This window comes from Neopelma chrysocephalum, unplaced genomic scaffold (genome assembly GCF_003984885.1).
Source record: "Neopelma chrysocephalum unplaced genomic scaffold, ASM398488v2 Primary Assembly neopelma1_61b, whole genome shotgun sequence".
NCBI classification, from domain to species: Eukaryota; Metazoa; Chordata; class Aves; order Passeriformes; family Pipridae; genus Neopelma; species Neopelma chrysocephalum.
Window position 1 is genome coordinate 4,449,942 of NW_020897717.1, and position 25,841 is coordinate 4,475,782.

General features: G+C 39.5%; 1 protein-coding gene across 2 annotated transcripts in view; it reads right to left on the reverse strand.

Annotated features, from left to right (window-relative positions):
- Positions 1-25,841, reverse strand: part of EPAS1 (endothelial PAS domain protein 1) — a 78,480-nt gene that overhangs the window by 32,304 nt on the left and 20,335 nt on the right. The window contains exons 1-2 of one of the 2 annotated variants that reach the window (XM_027682018.1): positions 8,768-8,857; positions 3,803-3,993 (exon numbers count right to left, since the gene is read on the reverse strand). In XM_027682018.1, the coding sequence (XP_027537819.1) occupies positions 3,803-3,993; positions 8,768-8,826 (250 nt within the window). In that variant the 5' untranslated portion in view covers positions 8,827-8,857. Of the gene's footprint in view, positions 1-3,802; positions 3,994-8,767; positions 8,858-25,841 lie in introns of those variants that run through there. The other variant, XM_027682019.1, reaches the window with a different exon arrangement.

The following is a 25,841-nucleotide window of genomic DNA, read 5'->3' on the forward strand; positions in this document are numbered from 1 at the left end:
GCCATTCTTTAGCAAAAGCCACTTATTCCTCTTTTGTCATCTATTAACCCCCCTAAAAAGCATTAGCCTAACTTACTAGTTGTACTAAAAATAATAAGGGAAAGGTACTGCTAACAGTTTTTCTGACTGAACTGAAGAACTCAAGATCTGAAATCTAAAAGCGCCACTACGGATAAGCATCAGAATGCCTATTTTCAGCGGCAACTTTATGGGATCAAAACCTTTACTTGAAATGAACAAAGATTAGTTCTAAATTTATCCCAACCATTTGAATGTGACGATGGCAAAAATGTATTATGCCAAGAGAATTAGAAGACATCTTGAAAAATATTTAAGATTATCATAATTAAATATTTCTACTTAGCATTCCAATTATGCCGTGTACTGTTCTGCGCACAACATGGAAACAGTATTATAAAGCCATTGTTTCAGTTTGCTTCCTGTGATACTAATCTCAATCAGGCCGTCAGACGAACAGCCTGCATTTCTAAATGTTAAAGGCTTCCTCTCCAACATTCCCACACAGAATTGCCTACTGTGAAAATCAAAGGGAAACGTGTTACTAAGTAAAGCAGCAACTTTTATAAAGCAAAACCTGGTATTTTTTACCCTTTTGAACTCTGAGATATACAACCAGCTATTTCCTATTATGATAGGATACAAGGGCCAAGCTTGGGCCCTGCAACGCCTGCAGGAGATGTGCACCCTGCAATTCAGAAGTCAGGATTTTTGGAGGCACGTAGCAGGAGAGCTCTCAATGAGGGCTCAGATTCAGGGGCTCTGCCATTCACCTGCTGGAAGAATGTGGGCATAGATTTCCCTAGGTCTTGGCTTCCCGACAGATAAATAATCATTATGCAGACACAGCTAGTAAAACAGCCCAAGTTACACAAGTGAAAAGCCCTATTCCGAGTCAGGGAATAATAGGAAGGGGTATGAGACACTCAATGCCAGTGGACTGAGGCTGGCAAGTTGCCTGTGGCCATCTCTGAAATCCCATCTGGAGCATCAGCTTGCAGAAAAATGAGGCTGCAGTCCTGGGAAGGGCCTTCCTTTCTCTGCTTCAGGCAAAAGTGCCTTGAAATGAAGAGATGTGTTTGAGAATCAAGCCCACAAACAGTAATACAAAATAAAATCTGGTGTTCTGGAAGGTTTTTATAGAATAAATAAGAGAAATGCTAATAAAGCAGTAGCTTTTTTCTCTACCATAGTTGGAAGCATTTTTCAAGCTGCACTGCAAGCTTCTTTTAGTGACACTGTATGCATTTAAAAACGCAGTAAATGGTATTTCAATGTCCTAATTAATGACAGAACAAGTACTCTCACTTAACTTCAGTTTACACTAAGTGTCTAGCCCAAATAACAAAAACACTTTCAAGACAAAAGGGGGTTTGCAGGTTGAGATGGGCATTTGCTTCTCATGTACCTTCATGTCCCCACTTCCCAGTTCACCTGTCATAGATGACACAGTATCCTCCATGCTCCCCATCAGTCAAATCAGACTTCTCAAATGCAACAATGAATTTGTGGCTAAGTTCCAGGGTGCTAAATATGCACATGAAACCTTTGCAGCAGCTTTGCTTGGGGCTCAGAAAGTGTCTAGAGCAAAAGCAAGAATTAACAAGCACAAACATCACACAAGCCCAGTTTCCATCTTGTTTCATGCTTGTCAAAGCATGATAAGCAGCAAACCTCTTCATCTGTGAGCCTACAGCTGCATTAAAAACCTACCACTCTGAATTAAATTGGACGGCCTTCTAGTGAAAGCCAATGTCCTTATAAAGACTGACATTTTTCAGAGTTCCACAATCAAAAATATAAAATGTAATTTAAGTATTAGCTATACTTAAATTAGTAGTAGATAAGAAGCAGACATGGTTTTCTGGCTTGAGTTCTTTCATTTAGATGTATTTTCATTATCAGAAAATAATACCCAAAATTTCCTGAAAATCAGTCCCCTTAAAGTACCTTAATTTCAATTCCTCAGAATAGAAGCTTCAAAGACTTTGAAACTGTTATCTACACCTCTGCTATTTAAAGATGCAGCCATGGGCAAATCTGCACTTGACTAACAACACAAATTTTAATGAGAGGACTTTAAGTCAATATTGGAGAAGTGAGTGCATCAGGCTTCAGGCTAAGCAAATAACTAGCATAGAGAAAGCATGAAATATTAAAGCACAGCCTGTTGCTACTGTAACATTTTATTTCCAGATTCTTTTCTAACTGCTGAGTACTAGTGGTACTTCAAGAAAAGCTACATGAATCACATTGTGTTTCAAATACTGTCACAGAAATATCCTATATTTATATGTATGTATGAATATTATATACATATATTGAGTTGTCATCACTATCAAATAATATGAGTCTAAGCCTTTAGACTACAGAAGCATCAAAATAAATGTTTCATCTGTAGATTTTTTCCTCACTGAGAAATGTAAACGTATTTGAAAAGTTCACTTTAATCTTCACAGTTGAGCAAATATATTTTTCTGATGATGACAACATCCAACTATTTCACGTCAATTTTCACAAGCATACAAATTATTTATTTTATCTGTTACAGCCTTTCAAAAGTTTGCTTCTCCTGTGCTGGGTCAGTCTCTAGTTCATGCCACATAAATATCTGAAGAACTGCAGCTTTGTTTTTATGAGAAAGTTGCTAACAAATTGGCTTGGCGTATGGTAAGTTAAGAACATTTACCTACCTACGCAACTTCTTCAAGTATTAGTTACATGACGAAATCAGAGATGATTTCCAAATACTGTTCAGCAAATAAACTTTACTTTTCACAGAAGTACATGTTAAAACCACATTCTATAAGCAAAGATGAAAATACCTACATTTTATACAATAGTCTTTAGCAGAAGCCAAAAGCGCCACAAAAAATTAGAGAGCACACAGAAGTAGAACTGAATTTGCCATATATTTCAGACTAACCAACAACAAACCAACAGCATACTCGTCTACAAAATGGGATACTTCCTAATAACATTTATTAAAATAATTGTTATGGCATGACTCAACTTTTCTGAAAAGAGGAAGTGCAATCATGACCTTATTGGGAGTTTTGCCATTAATGAAGTAAAAGATGAAAATTTTGGGTTTACCTTTCACAAACAATGCAGGCGTTGTTTTGCATTCTTAACACTTATAGGTCACTGTGTGAAAGTTCTTCCGGAACATCAGTTGTTTTCATTGGTGTTACAGGCTACTCAAGCCACAGATTTTCATCAAATGATGATTCAATTATAGGGGCAAAATAAGAATGCTGCTAATTTGATCAGTTTTCACAGGCTATAAAAATTATGCTCATTTACCTTTCCTACTAGTCTAACATGAGCTAGACTCTGATTACATAGAATCCATTCACATCAAGTATTTAAAAGTTGTTCTAGCTATCTTAGTCTACTTTGTCATAAGCAATCTACGTACTATTTATTGCCAGTGGATAGCACAATTAGTCCTTTCAAACAAAGTATTGGACCCCCAGAACTTCCCAGCTGCTCTTTGAATGTGGTGGCACAAAGATGCTTGCCATGCCAAATCAAAATTTATTTCTTTCAGCATGGAAGCTTAAGGTGCATGTTTGAATTCTGATTAAACTCTTAAAAGCTTAAACTCTTGTAACTGAGCTTAATAAATCACATTCAGGAGTTCTGAGAGGTTTTTTAGAGAGGCAAAAACCCTGCACTGGTTGTTGTTTTGGTAACCCTGTGTTTAAAGAAGAGCATGCACAATCTTACCAAGGTGCCATCAACTAGCACTAAAAATTAACTTCTTTTAGCCAGGTGTTACCTGAAGACAGAAGCTTATGAGTCCGTAGGAAACTGATTGCCAGGCGCATTATGGATGCCTTGTCCAGGTGGGAGCTGATGTTGTGGGGCAGGGGCAGCTCATGTGCCAGTTCATAGAAAACTTCGGTCTCTTTGCTTCTTCTGCATCTTGCTGCATCTCTTGATTTCTCCTTCCTCCGTTCGGAACTGCTCCTGATAGGTAAAGAAGAGAAAGGAAAAAGCATTCCTTGAAATGCAATTCACAACTTGAGAGGCATTTATGAGAGTTTATCTTCTCAGCAATGAATCCATTTAAACCAAGTGGTTTAAATCAATTGGTCAGAATTTAGTATCTATTTGCTCCTTTTAAAATGGCAATTAGGAGAGGACTGTCAGAGCTGGAAAGGGCTCTGGTTCTACACAAACAGCCTTTGAATGCCCTGAATTCCCGCTGAGTGTGAGGACTGAGATCTGCCTTAGGCAAGAGACTCAAAATGAAATGGCAAACTATTACTCCTGAGATTCAAGAAACATTAAAAATAATTTTTTTTGCTTGTTCAATCTAAATTTACTTACTCTGGGATAGGTGGCAATCCATTTTAAAGCTAGAACAATAACAGTGTATAGGACTGTGTCATAGATATTACAATGTTGTAGAGTTTCAATGGCTATACACCACATTAAAATAAAAGTAGTAACAGAATATCAAACTGTGTTGGTCTGTAGAACTGTCTCAGCTCTTAATCCAACACTATTCTGGAAAAACACCTTTCCTTGACCATAAAGGATACAAAATGGGGAAGAAAATACTGTTGCTTGCAAGATAGCCCTCCTTTCTAGAAGCTATTCTAATTAAATCACCATGTCTCCATTTTCTGTGAAAACAGATTCTTTCTTGAGTAAAATAACAAGACCAATAGAGTTAATCGCCTTAAAAGTCCACAGAGAACAGAAGAGCAGGAAATAACAAAGGGGAAGACATTTTATGAAGCAAGTATGCAAAATTAAGCCACCGAGGGACAAAGTTAAATTTAACATGTGAGAAACACAGGAATACATTTATCGGGATTCTGGAATAGGGCAGTTTAAGAGGGAATTCCAGTGACTCCAAGGCTCTTTTATAAAGTACAATTCTTATTGTAGAACATGAAGCACCTGCATCCATTCAAAACCATCAGTTATTTCAGCCCCATGTAGTTCTGCTTATACTACAAGTTCCTACACTTGCACAAGTTGAGGAATAAATTTCTTTACAACAGACTCTTGCAGTAGTCCACCAGTGCAAATAGCACTGAACAGCAAATAGCACTGAATAGCACAAAACAGACAGAACAAGGTGTGGAGTAGATCAGTTGCTCTGTTTTTGCTGTTGTGGCTGCACATTCATTTCTAGAATTACCAGCAGCATCTCACCATTTGCAAGACTCCTAAAAATGAAGCAGCCTACAACCTGCTTTTTCCAACATCAATATAAAATAATGAGCCTATAAACCAAAAATGGATCAACCAAAAAACCCCACCCTATCAAAACAAGGAGTTTCAATAAATATATTCTGTTGCATTAAGATTATGAGGAAAACAAATATTAATCGCATTACTTAATCCTAGAAACTGTTCCAATCATGACCGGAGTCATGCAAAACTGCATAGAGTAGAAAAATGGTATTAATCCATAGTAATGTATTCTAAAGAAGATGACTTTTTTGAAGACCTAGAGATCCTGCAGCAGCTTCTAGCACTGAAACCACTGGAGGTTTCATAAATTAGAAAGAAGGAAAAATAGCCAGGATGTACACTAAATGCCAAGAGTAAAGTTACAATAGCATGCTTGCTGGGGCCCAACAAGGCTGGGCACTAGATATCATCATCCAAAGCAGGAGTGGGCTCAAAACAGATCAGTAGAGCCCTCGTGCTGCAAAACACGTGCTGGGCACGTGTGCAATCAGATAGGTGCTCATCAGTGGGTGTGCTAATAGGGCAAGGGGCCTCATAAATTCTTAAAGTACCTTCTCAAGATCCACAATCAGCCCTCGGCAAACCTTTCACAATTGTTTTGCCCAAGATGACTGTTTTATAACGTGGTCTCTGTTACAGGAGGCATGTGCTGGAGAAGGTCTGTACAGATTTCAGTACACAATGGCAGGATCCAACTTTGATAATTACTTCACAGGCATCCCTGAAGTGAACGCTGACCCACATGAGTTTGAATCTAAAGGATCAGATATTCACAAAGTGACACTAATTCACTACTTTTCTCCTTGCCAAGTAAGAGTCATACTACATCCATGTAAATAAAAAAGTCCCTTCATACAACTGTCCGAAAAGACACAATAGAAAATGCCCCATGTTCTCCTGGGGCAGGTGCTGGGTACAAGGGAGAGATGTAAAATACTTATACCAATGCTACTTTCAGAAATATGCTCTCTAAAGAAAAATGTGCCTACACTATGCCTATAAAGATGCTAGACTGGGAACAAATCTCAGTTTCTAATTATACTACCAAAATAAAAGAGTAGAAACAAACCAAAACCAAACAGAACAAAAATTTTGTGGTAATATTTTTGAATATTCTGCCGCTTGAAAAATTTAACTTGAATCATCTAAATCTAGATGCCAAAATTTTCACATTAGAACCAACTTGGTCAAAACAAAATCCAGTCCCTCCTCATTTAAATACAAAATTTTGGGAACCAAGGACAAAGCCAGGTCACAATTTATGCAGTAAAAACAGGTTATATAAGACACGGTCTCTCATGACATCACTCTGGCCACAAAGAAAAATATTTGATTTTGCTAACCTCTGTAAATATAATTTTGAAGTGTGGCTAATGAAACAAGCTGGTTTCATTAACCATGGGTTGCTCGAGGTTTCTAATAACTTATGCTACAAGCAGAGGAAGATTTTCTTTCTCTCTGCTCCAGATGCTTTCCCTCAACACTGCTTCTGACTGTCTTGCTCAGGTTCCCTACAGAGAGACATCATAGTTCATTACACAGGTCACAGGAGCTTTCTCACATCAGAAAACAAGTGGAGGAATCAGCCTGTGCTTTCAAAAGACTTTTTGCTCGCCCATTGTCATTTTAAATAAACAAACAACTTGCTTGTTAAGCATTTCCCCCTGTGGCTTCCTACACCTCAATTTCCCCCACATCTTCCCTCACTCAGCACACCCGCAAGTCTCCTTGTTATTGTAGACAACCCAGGATAAAGCACACCGAGACTCAAAACATTCCCATCCCACTTCCCCCCAAGACATCCATTTTGCTTGCTGTCCCTCCCAGGGATGCCTATCTCAGAGGCAGTCCTTTTGTGCTTACTCATCCTGGTTGCAAGTGCCTCCCAAAATTGCAGTTCAGTAACAGAATTCTGCAATAAGTAGTATTTTCATGGTTTTCACTTGCAGACCAGAGGCAACTCTCTCTGCAGTTATTCCCATGTTATGCAATTCATCCTAGGTGAGGCCGGACTACCTATAGCTGGAGAGTGACAATGTGACTGCCTAACAACCTGTCCGACTGAATGCCAGGAGGAAAGGCCGACACCAAACCCTCTTCACACATCATTCAGGCAATAGAGAAAAGGTCCAAGCTCTAGCTAATTTATGAATCATTCCCTCCTAGCACATAAACCACCCACTTACGTGGCAGAAAAAGAGCACATGCCTGCGTCACTGCTTGAAGAAAGCAACGCAAGCAGAAACCTCACTCACCCAAACCTTTGACAAATTTTAGAAGTGCAGAGGGGAGAGAGAAGAAAGCCACCACGAATCAAGCCACCCGTACACTGGTCCAGGACCCAAGGGTACTGTAGGGGAAGACTCCTTGGAGCACCCCGACCCTCGCTCCTTCAGCATTACTGTTTCCGATAAAAAAACAAGAAAGGAATGGAAAAGCTCAAATTTCTTTTGGAAATAGGGAGACTGAGCTGAGGAATGGGCCTGGGGACTCTATCCAGGATTCGGCTATGTAGAAGGTGGTCAGGAGACTCGATGAGAAGAAATGGGGAGGTGCTGCTTCCCAGCAAGGACTCTCTCAGGGCTGCTGGATAATGCTCTGGTGCCACAGTGCTTACAGGTATGCAAGTCACAGAGAATGGAAGAGTTAAGGCAGCACAGGCAGTTCCCTGCCACAGAACACAAGTATGGCACTGTACCCTCAGGACAGTAGTTTACATGATTTCCCACTCCCTTCTGGCATTCTTAGTCTGCACTCTGAAAAAAGAATTTACAGGCCAACACGTATGAGAAGAGAGGACAAACAACTGGCAAGTATTTGCCCTCCCAGGTGAAGCTTTCAAATTTTCAGAAGCACTTCTCCATGCTTCTCCCAAGAACCCAAACACTGAACCAGTCCCAAGGCTACACCCATGCACAGGAACCGAGCATGAATCCAAAGGTTAAAAGCATCCAAAGCGATGTAGGAATGCCCTGCATGGATCCCAGGAGCCAGATTCCTATCCCCTTGCTCATCTCCAGCAGGTCCTTGCAACACAGCTTCACTGAAATAGGTGGAAGTGCTTGCAGACAAAGGTCTTGCACATCTGAGGTGAAGATCATAATCTGCCCACTGCTGTGGCAGCTCCAGACTCCAGCAGCCAGGAAAAATGCTGAGGCAGTCAGCCCGGGCTGGGGGCTGTGCTGCTGCCACTGCCCTCCTGCAGCATCTCCAAAAGGCACCAGCAACCCAGAGACAGGAGGGATCAGCCCCACAAGCATTGGGGCAAACAGACCACCCCCTGCATTGGGAGCTTAGGCAAAGGCATACAGTGTCACTCAAGGATCCGCAGTCAGGTTAGGCACCCACACAACCCTCCTTGGCTCAGCAGACAGGGACTGACCCGAGGTTTCAGTCCTCTTTCCACTGACTGTGACTGTACTCGCTCTCTGCAGTTTCAATCCTACCAGTACTTCACCTCCACCAGTAACCCCTGCCCACCACCTCCACCCATACATCTCCCTGTTACCTGCTCAAAGCCCTTGGTACCCACTCAGCTGATGGCGATGCCAGGTCGTCAGCTTCAGTGATCTTCCCTTCTGTCAAGGACATTGGTGGCCTCCTCTAAGCCGACGAAGGGGACTTGCCAAGACAGCAATCTTCTTGGGGTTTCACTGCTCTTCACAAGTCCGTATGGGTCAATACTCAGGTTGTGTACACACACACTTGCTTAAGATTCAGCAGTGCACCAATGCACTGAATTACACTCCCACCTTGTAGGTTCCAGATCACAGAAGTTTTTCAGAGAAATTGTAATCCACACCTCACAGAAAAATACCTTACACGTAACCCGGTAGCCTTCACTCGTACATACACACTGCGTGACACGTTCGGACAGCTCTTTGAATTACGCAGTGCACATTGACTCGCTTGAGCTTACTTCATGATTTTGGTGACCCTTGGACTTTGCTTCAAACTGCCATGTATGCAAGCTAGTAAAACAACACACATATTACTTTATATCCAATGGCTGGTTATTAAATGTTTCTAGCTTCAGCACTTTAAAGGTCAAGAATCCACAGAATTAAGTTGTCACATGAAATTTCTCTAGTAAATGCTCATTTCAAATGGTTTAAAGGTAAAGTTTCAAATGCTAACTTGCAGAACAAGAAAAATACATTCTATGGATGCAAAGATAAGAAAATACAGTACAAATAAATGAAAAAAGATCAGATGCTTAGCATAAAAAATATTTTCCAATTAAAACCTGTAAAAACTCAATAAAATATTTTAACAGGCAGTACCACCTTAGATAACAATGAAGATTTATTTCAAACCAGCAAATGCATTTTTTGCTGTGTTTATATTTTGCATTATCTCCTGCTTGGCAAATCCCTACATTATTTGAACCAGGATAATTTCTAAAAATGAGTTTTGCTGACTGTGAGGCACTCCATAGCTATCTCAGAACCACATCACTTGACTGCCCCAGAGATGAGCTTGCAGACACCAAGCAACCAGCAGTCATGCTTACTTAGCCTTAAAATTCCTTTTAAAAGTATTTGTAACCATTCTACCTGACAAGCAGTTTATTCTGGATGACATGCTGTGCTTTTGAAAGCTCCCTCCGTTAAAGTAATAAAAGTAACCATTGGTAAATAAAAAGTGCTAGAAACAGCAATTTACTCACTCAACAGGAACTTGGGCCAAACTATGAAAGCTGTGAAGGAAACCCATATAGAGTGCCATGCAGATCCCCCCTTATACCTCTCTCCAGTGAAAATAATTACTTCTAAAGTCTGAGAAGACACCAGATGCCCAGGTTCAGCACAACAGCAAAAGCAAAAGGAAGGGGAAGGACATAGAGTTATTTTTGGACAGAGAAAAAAAAACACCCCACCAATTTGAAATATGTGGAGGGCTCATGGAGGGCAAGTGCTAAAGCAGTGTTGCTGCCCACTGGGATATGGTGCCCAGTACACAGACAGAACAAATATAAACAATGCCAAATTGGAGAATTCGTTAATAAAGGAAATGAGAGTTCGAAGGTAATTAGAAAGGCTACTAACAGAAAGGGTTATTACAAAAATAAGGAAATGAAGTATCTTCCACCCTTCCTTTAAAGCTGCCTTAACTTACAGTAACTCACCAACTCCCTGGCTTGATTGAGGGATTTCTTGTGTTTTTGTACATTAAATAACAAATCACTGCTAGTTCAGCAAAGCTTGAAATCTACTGCCATATGTGATGCAATTCCTTCATCTAAGTTTAAAACCAAAGACTAGATGAGGTCTAAATGAATATCAAACTTTTGGCGTCTTCAAACATATTTATTATTCACTAATTCCATATCACCCTAGGACCATCAGAGCTGACAGTAACACAGCCAGGAATAGGTTTCCTGAACAGGGAACATATCAGCTGTTTAGACAGGATAAATTCTATATGTACTTTAAAGCTACACATAAGACTATAACTTCTCCAGTGTCTGAAGTTCTGATGGTACCTTTAGTAGTAATAATTAAGCTGTACTGGATTTGTATTTTATTTATTTTCATTAACATTTCTGGCACTTTTTTCTGAAAAGAAAAAAATAAACAGAAAACAAAACCGTGGTTCTGAGACAAAAAGCATTTTATACAGTCTTAAAATGTTTATAGCACTAGCATCTTTTTTTTATACCACTAGCTACATTTAATGCAGCTACTAAAAGAAAAACACTTTGCACCTGCAATTTCAAGTATCATTGTGAATACTGAAGTTGTCACAGCAACTAAGTAGTACTTGGGGAGTTCAATGTTGCAAACCGCACTGAGGCTGCAGGTGCACTTACATTTCTTTAAAGCATTTAGGTTCACAATGTCAACAGAGTCTGATAAATTTAATCATAGTAAGCAAAACAACATCTACAGGATTTATGTTCTTCCATTTTTTCTCTAGTTTATGAGTACCTTGAACTTGAGAGATAAGTATTAGGATTTCGGCAGCCATTCATCTGTTCCTGGATTATTTTACGATGCTGTGACTGCAGCCTGTCCCGCAGTTGCCACGCCAGCACAATCCTGGTACCTCAAAGGATGTGCCAAGCACATTGCAGCTGGGGTAAGGCACAGCCTCAAAAGGCCCAAGGCATGCAGAGATGCCTCCAGACTGCTGTTTGATCAGCTGTTAGAGCAGGCAGAGGCACTGCTTTTTTGCCTTTTCAATCCATTCCCTGCATTAGGGCCAGATGACTTTTCTTGTGGCTTAGTTTTCAGGAAGAGCAGTATCCTGCTCCAAGTCACTGCATGCTCAGCAACCCCCAGTGCTGGTCACAAAGAGTCAGAATAACTCTGGATCACCCTTGAAAAGCTGCTGCAGCCCACACTTAGAACAGATCAGTGAAACATGTCCTCCATCTTCTCAAATATTAAGGAAATTTGGGGAGAAACAAGCAGCCCAGTGCATGGTCAAATCTCAGAGGAGTAGCAAATCATCTCAACTCAGTCTTCCCTCCCCAGAGCGGGTTTTGCAGTACTCTGCTCCATCAAGATACTGGATCATGGATTCTTTCCCTATGGCTATTAGCTCTAATACCAGCCAAGATAAGGTAGGCTTCAGAAATAACCTGCAGACTCAAAAAAGCCCACCACCAAACTCACTAAATAATACAACAGACATGACTGTTTCAACATTGGCCAAAACTGAACTTGCTTTTAAACCAGCCACATTTTTGTTTGGGTGATAAATGTACCACTCTGCTTTTCTCCGAAGTTTCCACTTACACATTCTCGAGTCCCTGCAACACAGGTCCCTGCAACACAGCTATCGCTGGAATTGCGCTGCAGCAGCCAGGATAAGGTTATGACAATGCACAACCTGAGATGTCTATCAATGATTTGTGTTTGAGAGATCACAGATCCTTATCTTGTCTCGAATTACTTGTAGTAATCAGTCAGTTTTGACAGCTAATCTAGAGGTCCATACATATTGTTGCTCAAAGGCTCAGGAGGTATTGCTAAGATCTGTTTTCAGATAACTCAACTATTTACCTACTCTAAAAAACACATACCAAAGGATGTGCTTTATCTCTTCACCAGCGGGTTAAAGCTAAAGGTGAGTGAAGTGCAACTTGCAGGCTGGGGGGAGTGGAGGTGTCCAGAAGTTAAATTCAAAACCAGCCTCATTTTTCAGATGGAGCACTGACCACATCCCAGCCCATACCACACCACAACCCAGCGTTATTTTTCGAGATGGTGCAACTGCAGGTAAACAAGGACAATTTTTCAATTAAGCTTTATTTCAAGCCTAAGCGACAAACACTGCCATCGCACAACTTTACTATCAGAGGTATGTGTACCTATGCTTCAGCTTCAAACCCACTCAAACGTAACCAGTTGAGAAGGTCACGCTGAACACTGTAGACAAATCTCAAGTTTTACGTTCTAATGCTGTGTTATGCCTTGGGCAACACCCACTAACATTTGTGGGTGAAAACCCTGGTGCTTCTGCAGGTTTGGACCAATATGCCACGACATTTCAGCTCTCCGTGCTGGCACATTTGCTGACACACAAGGGGCCTTTGTGGGTAGGAACAATGAGAGAGGCGTGCACAGCTCAGGAAAATGGGTGGTGACCACCAAGGGCTGGAAAAAAACTCTTTCAAAGGACGGTCTTTGAAAACATTCATCACACCCCACCCAGCTATTTTCACTACAATATTTCAGTACATAAAAACAACACAGGGAAAATAAACAGCCCACCTTTCAATATTTTGTAGGTTCTCCAACCCCTGAAAAGAAATCAGTAAGCCATAAACACAGACATCTTCACCAAACAGCCATTTAAGAGGTCTGCGAGCATCCACCAAAACCTCCCTGCACCACCTTTCTTCTCTCATGCATCTCCAGAATCTCTATATAAGCTGACTCAGCTAGACATCTTAATTTTCAGAGTAATCAAAATTTAAAAGTGTATTGACTAGTAAATAAATGATAGCAAGCATTTAGAGGGATCATAAAGTAAATATATTGGCTCAATATAAAAAATTGCTATAAAAGAGAACAGTCCACCACAATGCATTTCGGCTGTGATTTTTTTTTTCTGCCAATTTCAGCTAGAACTAATAAAATACTTCAGATAAAAGAACAGCAAGACAGAAAAGAGGCAATAAAGTCAATCCATAATGAAATGGGTCTCTGAAATCAGCAGAGTTGAAAACTGGAGGCCAGTCTTTGAAGGTATGGAGGCCATGCTCTCACAGAGGCTTGTCTCCATCACAGTCAGCAAGGTTACCAACAGAGCAAAGACTGAGCAGGTGAAATCCCCAGCCTTGGGGACACAAAAAGAGCTCCTTCTTCTAAGGCTTCAGGCTCTCTCTGACAATGCCCTTGATAGCACCCTCAGAAGGTTCAGTATATAAAAACAGTGGAGCATTGACAAAGGATATTCGGCCACTTGGTATCACTTTGTTTCAAGCACAAGGTCTCTGTACTGGATGCTCTAAAGACTGCAGTGGTGGCACACACCAACTCTAATTTAAAATGTTCTGTCTCCTTTAGAGAACATTCAAAATGATTGTTAAAATTACTTTCCAGCGTTGCCTATTAATAAGTCATACCTTGTCCTTCCAAAGCGTCAAATCTTCTAATAATAAAGAAAATAAGTCTTGCAATAAAATCTTTATTTATTGAGCCTCCTTTACTTTTTCGATCTTAATTATTTTAACATGCCCTTGGTTTTGATGGAAGTTAACAGTTTCTCCTTCACTATCTCTTGGTGACTTGTAGCCACCCACAGTATGATGATGGGTATCCAGAAAGAAAAATTAAACAGCCATTTCTCTGGCAAGCAGGGAATAATAATTCTTGAAAATAACAATACAAATGCTCTCAATTTTGATTATTCCATGTAACACAGTTTCCTCCACTTCCTGCAGCAATGATCAAGTGCAGATTCTGAGAGCCAGGCTACATTTTCTGCTCTCTGAGGTGTGGGTTTTGCCTGTACAAACATCCTGGGACACAACTCATTCTTAACCCTTGCTTTTTTTTCAGAGGGTTGTTATTTTATACATTTGATTTTTAATTGTCTGTTTCCTCTTAACTAAGTCATTGAGTAAACTGGAACAGTGATAACTCTGCATGCTGTGATTTCAAGTTCTCATTAGTATTCAAGTCTGCCACTAGTTTAAGATCGATAAAACTTGAACTTCAGTAGCTTGAGCTGGGGTAAATTGTATTCTTCACTTACTGCAAGGGAAAAGGATTGTACCAAGGGGTCAGGCTACTTCAGATACCTGGCCAGAAAACCAGCGGTCATTTCGGCAAAGTGAGGCAATTCCTCTAACTTTACAGCTAAAATCAGAGCCTGGAGTGATGTTATCTAGGGGCAAGCAGTACCCCCAAAACACACACCTTCAGTTCATGGCAAAGACCTGAGGAGCCTTCTTACTGTTAACCTGCTTCTTGGCACCCACTGCTGTGGCAGAAGCCAGAGGGACACTGAAACTCTGGTACTTGAGGAAGAAACAATTGTGGCCTCCCCACACTCAACTGCAGTATTTCAAATATTTTAAAAATTTTAAGGCTTGGTTCTGTCGGGAAACAGCACTAGTTCTTCTGACACATCACCCTGAATAATTACTTGCTAAACACAAACTTTCAAAGGCAACTGCTATAAAGGCAGTCTGTGTTGTAACACAAAGTAAATAACTACAATCAAAGGATGGTTACTCTAGGCAAAAAAAAAGAAAAAAAAAAAGAAAATGGTAAGCAGCAAAGTTAGGAAGTAAGTCTGTATGTATACAAAGGTAAATTCACGTGGTCACATTTCTTCATATCTTCTGGTTTTTACTTCAGAACTATGAATTAACAGGTAAGTATCTTGCGATTATTCCTGCTAGAGCTTTTAATCTTAATGGTAAGCAAACAAGGCATATATGCATATATTGGGCCTGATTCTCATCTCCATCTTGGTCTCATCACCCCATGAAGTCAGGAGGTGGGAGTCAACTTTAAAAAATTCTGTCTATGAAAAAGGTAGGTAGGTAAAAATCAATTATTCCAGAAAAGAAACTAGACTTTTTTTGTTTCATTTGATACAATCCACAGATGTCAGCTTACTTAACAAGAAACACATTACAACCAGGCAGGCCTTGGAGATCTCTCAGAACTATGCATCTGTCAAGGGTGTGGTACCTCAATATTCACTGCTTTGATTCTAACTATATAGCAACCAAACTTCTGACAAGAAAGCCAAAGATGCACATGCTAAAATGCATGCAACTGTACCAGTACACATGTAAGTGGTCACAAGTTATACAAAACAAACAGTACTTCCCAAGGCAGGGGTGAAGGTGCTCTCATCTCAATAACTACCAATGCTGTTTAGTAAACATACCTTGTGCCTTCTTACAGCAGCTCTTGGAAAACACAGGTTTTATTCCTCTTGTCCTTTCCCTAGATTATATAACTTAATCAACTGAACTGCACTTTTTTCCATAAACTAACTGCTTTGTCAGAAAAGGTAAAAAAAAAAAAAAGAAAGAAAAGGAAAAGAAATAAAGGGAAAATAGAAAAGAAGCTGCACTCACTGCCAAAACTGACAATCTTGTTATTAGAAAACACAACTGGGATGGTACAGAGGTCAAAGCTGAGGTACACTGAGAAACAATCATACCACAACTCTACCCCAAACAGTATCGCAGAGGAGGGATGAGGCAGGCGCAGAGAGAGCACCACGTACACATGTTGATACAAGCTGAATCCAAAAGGTAACACCACTTCTTGCACTAATTTATTCTTTTGAACTGTATTTGTATGCCAGTATAGCTAGGTATGTCTGTACAGAACATGCTGCTGTGGCCAAGAGTAGTTATAAAAATATTTTTACCCCTTCATAGACAAGAAAAAAACCCTAACTCCTTTCATACAGAATACAGACCATGAATAAATATTTAACTTCTACTGGAATAGACTTATGGTACTGTAAAATACATTTAGGAATAAGAAACCTGTATAATACAAGGCACAAGGAAAACAAGTCATGATTAAAGAGCAAGGCATAATACACCTAATGGAGTCAATCTAAATTGTACAAATATGACTTAACTTGATTTAAATTTGCTTTTAGTCAATGGTACATTTAAAAAATAACAAGCCTTAGAGGAATACACTTCACTTACATACTATTGATTTTATTCCTGATTTAAAAAAATTAATTATTCAATATTGTACATAACAATCACCTATATAAATTTTCCCCCATTCTTCTTATCATTTCCTCATACAGATAATAAACTTCCACCAATTTCTATTGATTTTGAAGAAAACTTAAAACCATTGTGAAAAATCTCCAAGGACTTGGACAACAACAGTCATTACCAAAGCAAACACATGTTGGTGAACATTTCAACGAGTTTCTCCACTTAAGAGGAATCCAATATCTCAGCTCACTGACTAAGAATCAAATCGGTGATTTTCATAACTGATACTAAATAAAGATTTATTATCTACCAATAAATGTTTACCACAGCTGAGAAGAGGTTGTTTAGCTTTAACCAACAAAAGCCTGATAAAACCTTTCTGAAGACACAGTAAAATCAATCCACAATGTAATAAGAAAGAGAGTCTCTACGTGCTATATTTTCAATTAAGCTGCGAATCAGAGTGAGGTAGGGTGTAGGCCTGTGCCTCTGCAGACACGGGGATTTGGTTCACTGTGATTACAGTATGTTTTATTAAAAACCTGAATGAAGATTTGTTTCCCTGAAGCTCTGGCTTGCTAACAGCTCTGGGAGAATGATGAATGACAGCATTAAGCCTCATCAGCCCAGAAATGAAGAATGCCAACAACTTGTCTAACCTGTAGATTAGAGGTTGCAGGATTCACTTGAATTAATACAATTTGAATCTGAGCATTTCTTTAAAACAACAACCTGACCAACTTAAGCAACTTTCAAGGATGGAGAATCAAAGTCAACCCACTGCAACATTTAGAAGGTTGCTCTACTGGTCAGTCATCTTCACTGTCAAAATATTTGTACAGATTTTCTTTTTCCTCCATAAGAATTTCTTACTGCCTATTTTTAAAAGTCTGAAGTTATTTTGGGCACATAGGTGTGCCAACCCAATACCACTTGCCTTTCAGCCTCTGTTTCATACTCTGAAAAAATCTCCGAACCAACAGGTCTTGCATCACAGATATGTTCTGTGCAGAAACTAGGTGCAAATTCAAAAACAACATTTAACATGAGAAAATGTCAGGCCAAGCAGGAAAGAATGCAGAACTGCAAACTGGAGTTTGGCCAGAGGCGAGAGGAGAGACAGAGAAACAAGCAAGATAAGCTATGGGGTTTAGGGAGATAAAACCCTACACACAAACACCCCTCACCCCAGTTCCCAGAAATACAGTGTTTGCGTCTACTCTGGTGAATGCTATTTCTTCTTCTGCCTTCCACATGTACCAGCCATAGCAAGTCATTACTTAGGTGCTTTCAGAATTACACCATTCACTAGTACTCACTGTCACACACCGTCAGTACTCACTTTGCCGGGCACAAACATTTCTATGGATGGGTTCCTCTGGACAGTAAAAACCAAAGGGTGGTTGCAGGCAGCAGCTGTAAAGCCTGTCTCAAAAACCTTTCTCCCATGTTTTTGGGAGCTGCAGCTATTTAAATTATCATCTTGAAATGCTGAATTCCTCACTTCCTCATTTTAGCATTAAAACCAAAACAGCAACAAAACGATGGGGAAAAACATCCTTGATGTGGGATGTCCCATGCCTGACCCATCAGACTCCAACTCAGAGCAGGGATCCAGTACTAACACTCATCCCCACACACAAACAGGGAACCCAAGCACTTGAAGGAAGGAAAAAAACCATCTGAAATTCCATCCAAATTGTGGTGCAAAGAAAGAGGACATAGGGGGACAGCAGAGTCCAGGACTAGGGACTAGCCTGCAATACTACAAAGGCAAAGTCTCCCCTCCCCAAGCACTCTTTTGGGGGATTACATCACACCTGTCCCTGGGATCAATTCTCACCTCAGCACATCAACTTAAATGGAGTTATCCTGACTTGTACAGATAGGAGATCAGAACACAGCTCTTCAAAATAAGTTTTATTTTATATTCTCTTGTCTTGTGTCAATGCCAATAAACAGGAAATACTTTGCTCTCAGATTCCCCTGGGACATGTCACACTTCTTCCACCAGATGAGCTACTAGGATGCAGTAACTGTTCAGCATGGGAAGGAACATCCAGATTTCCACATCTGCTCTGTTAATTGGCTACCAAGAGAGAAGGATAAAGATTAAAAAGAGAAAGTAGGTAGAAACAACAGTTTTGGAGAAAGTTTAAATAAAACAAGGGTTATGCATGGAAAAAAAGTAACCCTTTCTAAAAGTCTATCACAAAAAACAACGGAAGTTTCAAATAATTCCACAGGCTCAGAAACAATGAATCTCTAGCTAGTCTGTGATATAGAATTTCCAAGGTCTCAATACAATTCTATTTCACTATAGAAAACCTGATAAAAATATTGAGGACCATTTGAAATGAATATCACACTAAGGAAAGTAAGAACAACCATGAACAGAGGTCCATTAAATGATGTTCTCTTCTACACAGAGGCCCAAAGCATGGAGAGAACTGGAAACCAGATTTTTATCAAACCCTTTCTGGAGGAAGTAGATAACATAATTCAGAAAATGGGAGAAAGATCTGGGAGTGCCGTCAGGAGATTTAGGGAGAGGAAAGGGAAAGCACACAACCAGAAAAAATCCCATGAGTGTAGAGAGACTTCAAGACCATGGAAAATATTTCCAAGTGCAGAGCCTAGAATTAGATAGAGAGAAGTGGAGAACTTTTCACCCTAAGTGTCTTGCTTCACAGAGGGGAAAAGGTACAAGTGTGTCTGAAATACAGGAATATCTGGACTCCGTTAAGTCCTAGTTAAGCAAGCACAGATCATCTTAATTAACCAAGCTTTGGCAACTGTCAGGAGGACAAAAATTAATTCTGTTTAATATCACAAATCACACTTCTTAAGAACAAAAGGGCCCAGCCTGTGCAGTAGCTTCATCAGCATGATGTATCCAGATTTAGTAGACCAGAAATGGTCTATAGAATGAGTCACTTTTCATTTCCACAAGGATACTGTAGAGAAGAGGAAAAGATACTGCATAAAAACTTCATAGAAAATACATCTTCGATTAAACAGCACCTTCATACAAACATACATGACTACAACTGTACAAAAACAACTCAATTCTCAAAAAAAAAAAAAAAAGAAAATCGAGAATAAACCTTACGTCAGGATCTATTTTCTGTTTGCTCAAATATTTTTTCCCGTGCTGCTGCCCACTAATTTGCTCCATCCTCACCTCTGGAAAGCTCCCATGGCTCTTTGCTCAGTGAGCCCCATGCTATCACTTGCACATTCAAGACCATTCCCAGCTGTTCTGAGAAAGGTACGTGCTCCTCTAATAAGGATAGCTGTCCCGTGAAGCAGAGACTATTTCATTTACTGAAAAGCCTGTTCCAATGTGGTCTGAATAAACTTCTTTTCATGGCTGTCTGTCCAAATATCTCAGGTCTTACATGCTTTATCTCTGGTCCGACTGCTCACCTAAATTGCCTAAAAAGGCTAATTTTCTAGTGTGCTTCTGGCACTCACATCACAGACCAGGAGGTGTTGAACCCTTGCAACCTCCTCCCTGAAGGTGGATGGAAAGTTCAAACTAGAGCTTAGTCTAAGACTAGCCATTCTGAAGATTTAATTCTGCACTAGGGTGCATCTCCTTATGTACTTTACACTGAGTTTTCAGCCGAGATACTATGTACCTAAAGCTCTCAATCATTCATGCTGCTGATTCAGCAGTTTTATGATCTACCTCTCTATTTCACTCTGTCATCAGGGAGCTGGGGACCGTTTTCTGCAGTGAAATTGCTTTGTCCAACATCCATTCATACCTCCAAGATCACAAGTAAGGAAATATGACAAACAGCAGAGCTACCCCTATATCTACTTGCACACTAGCATTCACACTCTAGCCTTTGTTTCTAAACAAGCAGCAGTTTTGCTACTCCATTTTGTTCTCTGATGTTTTTGTTAACCAGTGTGTAAACACTGTGCCAATGCATTACTCTGCTTTGCTATCCAGCTATGGTGATACAGCTTTGATGTTACTCACCAAAGCTTTACTGCATTGAAGTTGCATTTAACATGCCATGAACAGAATCACCTTGTGCATCACATCCTGCCTGCCTGTTAAAGCCGGAGTACACCTGCTACTCTACACTGGCAAGCAGACCTCTCCCACCATGCTTTCAGGTTATTGCCCTAAATTTGCATTTATATCAGTAAAGCAGAATTTAGGGTTTCTTCCAATATGGCATTGTTATTATTCCATTGTATTGACATCTAGTTATTACACAACTAAATGCATCTTTGAAGACAACTTCCACCTATTTGACCAGTATTGCCAAAGAACTTAATTACCAGTTCTGCCATAAACACATTTTTAATAGAACACTACTTTTCCTCCAAACACTTTGAAGCTGCAGAGGGAATAAAGCATTACCCACAAAATGGACATAATACAGAAGCAAAGTTAGAAGTATTACAACATTATATATTTATAACAACAGCATTCAGCCACAATAAATAGTAAAGCATTACAGTACAATACAGAGCCATATCACTTACAAGATTAACATAAAGGTTTTTGTCAGTGTCATGGTTTGAAAATTGCCCCCCCCCCCGGGAGCCAGGGGGCCTAGAGGTGACCACCAGAGTCAGATAAACATACTTTGGAAAGTTCATATGTAAGATATTTTCTCCTACATTACACATGAAAAAATCAAGATATTCATGCACAATAAAATATGAAAACAATAGTACCTTTGCACACTGTATTAGCCTGTGCCTATAAGGAACTATCTGACCAGCAGCAGCAAGACTATGTGCTCTAGCTAATACTTTACACAGCTACCCCCAGGAAAAGACTTTCCCCAGCTTTTCAGGTGCCTTTGTCTTAGTTTTTGGGGCAACAAAAGCAAGTTCATGTTCTTCACAGATTGCCTGGAGCAACAAGATCCAGGCTTCCCAAGGATTACAGTCCTTGCAGCCGCACAGCGAAACAGCAGTTGGCAGCAATAGCTGGAGGAGCTGGAGAAAGGGTAGGTATTTTGAAGGATGGTCAGAAGCAAGACATTTAGGAATGTGAGAGGGTAACCGTCCTTGACATTTGCAAACTGGCAAGTGCTGTACAGCAGTGTCCAGGCTGCAAATATAAAATACTTTAGGTACTGCAAGTTTAGCAGTTTAGCAGTTGTTCCCTATTTGGTCACTCAGAACTCAGTGTTCTTTAAATAAATACTTTTACAAACTACAAATGTACCAATGAGCAGGTCCATCTCTTGCAAGATACCAAGCATCCTTCAAGTGCCTTATGGCTAATGTTTTACCCTGGACACTGGCTACCCATTGCAAAAGTAATCCGAAGTCCAAGCATTTAAAAAAAGATGACAATTTCAAGAAAGGTAAGTCTGGTTTACAAAGAAATTATAAAATTTAAATGTTTGTGCATGTGTGTGCACATTTACATACACACTAGAATCACCGTGAACACACAAACACACAGGGCTCAGGTTTCTGAATTTTTGTGAGCAACTGGGACATGACTTCAAACTTCTCTAAAGGAAAGTTACTCGAAGAACTAAGGCTTTCACAGTAAGCATCATGTAACTCATGATGGGAGCTACCAGCGCTGCAATGAGAGAAACCATTTTCTCAGCTTTTGTCATTAGCAGACACATTCCTCAAGGTGGGATGGATAAAATTATACTGATAACCCCACTTCAAACTGTGTGAAAGCTTTAACTTGGCAATACTACAGTACAGGAAAAGAAGGGAAAAAAGTAGGAGTTATCATTCAGAAAGTTACCCATGCTGGGATTTAGTACAAGCATAATTTTATTTCCTGAAGCCTCCAATGAAAAGGCCCTTCCTAGCATGGGAAGAGGGAGAAGACAATAAAAACCAGAGGACAGAATTGGTTGAAAGTAAACATTATCCATTTAAACTGCTAATGACAAGCTCTGCTGTTATATTTTTATCAATGCTTTTCTGCAAATTACTTTTATCAGTGATAATCTAGCTTTTATTTCATTATCTGGCACAGCAGACAAAAGGAAAACAGATTTGTTTTACAGCAGCTCCAGCACTTGCTCTGTCCATTAACACTGACAGACAAAGGTAAATTAAAGCTTTTAGACCACATTTTCAGCATATGTGGCACTGAAATCTCTGTTTCTAACCAATACGTGTTTCTAAAGGAGAACAGATTTCATGTTAATGCTTTTATTCTCTCCACATAGTAAATGCAAGTTTTTGTATTTTCATACTTTTTTCCAATTCAGTTCTATCTGATTCCAAAAACATTTCAGCTCAATAGGGGAGAATCGATATTTTAAACAAGAAAAATACTACATTTCAGTCAGCTGAAGAGTGAAATAGCACCTTGCTTCCTTCCAGTTTTCTTAAGACCACAAAACCACAGAGGAGTTGTGCTTGATCAAAATATTAAATATGCATAAAAAACCCTTGGAGGATTTTATGTTTTTCTAATGCTCCACTTCATCCTGTTTTTAGTAATGTTTTCAGCTATTCTACTTACCTCAGTAGAGGTAAACAGATTGCTTTATAACTTTCATCTAAAATAATAAATTTATTTATAGAAGTTAATGTAACTACCCAGCTGTTCCAGGCAGACAGTGGCCTCTTCATTTAAATGATAGTATAATGGCTTTGATTACAAACAGTTTTGAAAGAAAAACAACAACATATTATCAACTGCTCTAAAAGTGCAAGTAATAGTCATTAGTAATAACCATTCTACTAAGGAATACAGTCACTTCTGTTCTTCCATGAAATTAACCTTTCACTTTGACTTAGTAAAAAAGCTGTATTAGTAAACCAGAATTTTAAAGTCTGAACTGACAGCCAGATATTCTGGCTTGCTTCAAAGACCATTTGTATTATCAATTTAAAAAAATATTCTTTAATTCTAGATATTTGGATTATTTTAATTTGTGATATCCAAACCACATAAAAGGGCTCTTTCTTAAAGACAATAAATAAAGTCATTACCAGTTGTTTAGTCTGAAATTGCCACCACAACCCAGGCATAAGCATTTATTACTATATGATGCAAAATGAAAAGCTAGTGACACAGTATTTCAAAGAAAGAATATTCTACTTTTCAAAAGCAAAATTAAAGAGTTCTGCTAACATAATTTCTTTACTGACTGTTCACTTCTGTGACAAATTACCCAAATACTACCAAATGTCATTTTCTAATAAACCCCTTATTCTTCCTAGAATAAGTTTTTTAAAAGTCTCAGATAAATTTAGTTTAGTTTTTATGTCCCTTCAGCAATCATTACATGACCAACTACAAACAAATTTTACTGCTGAGCAGGTCAGATTGATGAAAATAGATTAATATTAAAGCACATGGAAATTTGGAAGAGCAGCAAAATACTTCTTGGACTACCACCAAGGCAATTTTAAAGCACAAACATGAACATAATTTAAAACATGAACATAATTTAATCATTTCCTTACAAGCAGGCTTAGCTACAGGGCTCCCAAAGTAATGACAAAAATGAAGTGTCAGAGCATGGATTTTAAGAGGACCCTTACTGAGATGGAGGAGGGGGAAGAACATGGTAGTTGAATATTTTTAACCAGCTTTTCAGAGATGAGTCTAAATCAAGCTCTTACGAATCTTCCCTGTCATAACCCACTACAGAGGTCAGAGGTTGAAGCTTTCCCAGAGGTTCACTGTGCATAACAAACACTAGAAGTTCCTCAAATTTAGTTTATATATAACAGTAAAAGTGCTGTGGCCATTTACATCCCATACAGTTCCATTAGTATTGAACAGGGCATAAGCAGGGCAGGCAAAAGCACGAAATTCAACTAGTACTAGTATGCATGCCTGCAGAAGTTACTGCTTCTTACACTCTTTAAAACGTGCTGTGAAACGATGACAAAACAAATCCTTTACTACAAACATATAGACATTTTGTGTGGGGTTTTTTCTAATCTATTAAAATGATTTGTGATTTATTATTAAGCCTTGCAAAGGGACTTGGGGGTGCGCGCACTTTTTTATTGTTTTAAGCAGATGTCCAGTGAATAATTGGAGTAATTTGAGATTGTGAGCTCTGCTGGACTGGAGGATCAAGTTCAATACCCTGTGGCTAACCTGGGGGAATCCTGGGGACATACAGTCGGTCGAAGCTTGGCCACTCTGCCAAAGCTGAAGCCTTTGGCTCTTGTGCTAGGCATCTGACCTGTATGCTATTTCATATCTATAATTTATCTTAAAACAACATCAGGGACATCGGTAGGAGAGGGTAGGCTGCTGAATGTGTGTGCTGAACTGTCTAGGAACTTGCAGTTAGAACTTACTCTTCTAAAACTGTCTCCAATCAACAAATAAAATAAAATTAAGTTAAAAAAACCCCACAAAACAAAACAAAAACCCGACAAAACACTTTTCCTTGAACTGTCTGAAACATTTTAGAAAATAAAAGAGACAACATAACAGAGATTGTTCCAGAAGAAGCTACCAGCACGATCAAAAAGGCAAAGAGAAACTATTGAGTTTCACAGACATTGTCATCATCAGCAAGCTCAACATAAGGAGATTTTTCTGCCCCAAGCCCTTCGCAGAGCAGTGGGGAAGAACAAAGGGACATTAATGATGCTGTTGCACGTACTGCACAGCCTGACCAGGACCAGGGAAGCATCGAAGAGCCTGAGGCCGCCAGTCTGTTGCTCCACCAGGTGCTCCGTCTCCAGCCACCCACTGCCTGCAACATGTGCTGTGTGCACACAGGTTCTGCAGAAGCCAACGTCAAATAGCCAAAGAAGATTGAAGTCTTCTTAACATGATGCAAATGAGAATTTAGCTTCAGCTGGTTTTGTGAATACAGCTGGTACCCATAAACCTATCCTTTTCACACAGGTGTTCTTTGGCATTACCATGCCCTACAAATACCTACAACTTCTTTGGCACACGAGGATGCTTCAAAAACAAGAACAGCTTTGTAATTATGGTTTTGCTTTGTATGTAAGTAGTGGTAACCACAAAAATATATTTAAGGCGATTTGCTGTATATACAATTCTATTTAGCACATAAACATCCCTCTCCTAAAGAGAGCCTATTTGCGTTCATTAACTATACTGGTGCCCCTCAAGCTTTTTGGAGGACACACAACCATCTCCTCTCTTCATCACTCCCTGCCTACACCAGCACCCTGCTATCTGTCAGTGCCTCATTCCTTCTCCTATGACATCTCACGAGTCTCCACCACAGACTTCATACTTTTCAAATTATGATATATATATAGAAGAGTCTCAGCATCTGCATATGCTAAGTGCCTTCAGTTCCTCAGCAAAGTCATCCTACAGGAAGCAAATGCAAATTACTGCCCTCAAGACATAAGGCACGGTCCTGGGGACCTTGTTATTAAATCATTAACCTTCACCTTTCATTTTACCTATGTTTTCAGTATTCAAATGTTCCTTGAAATAGATGACCTTAGTATTTCCCCATGCTGCAAT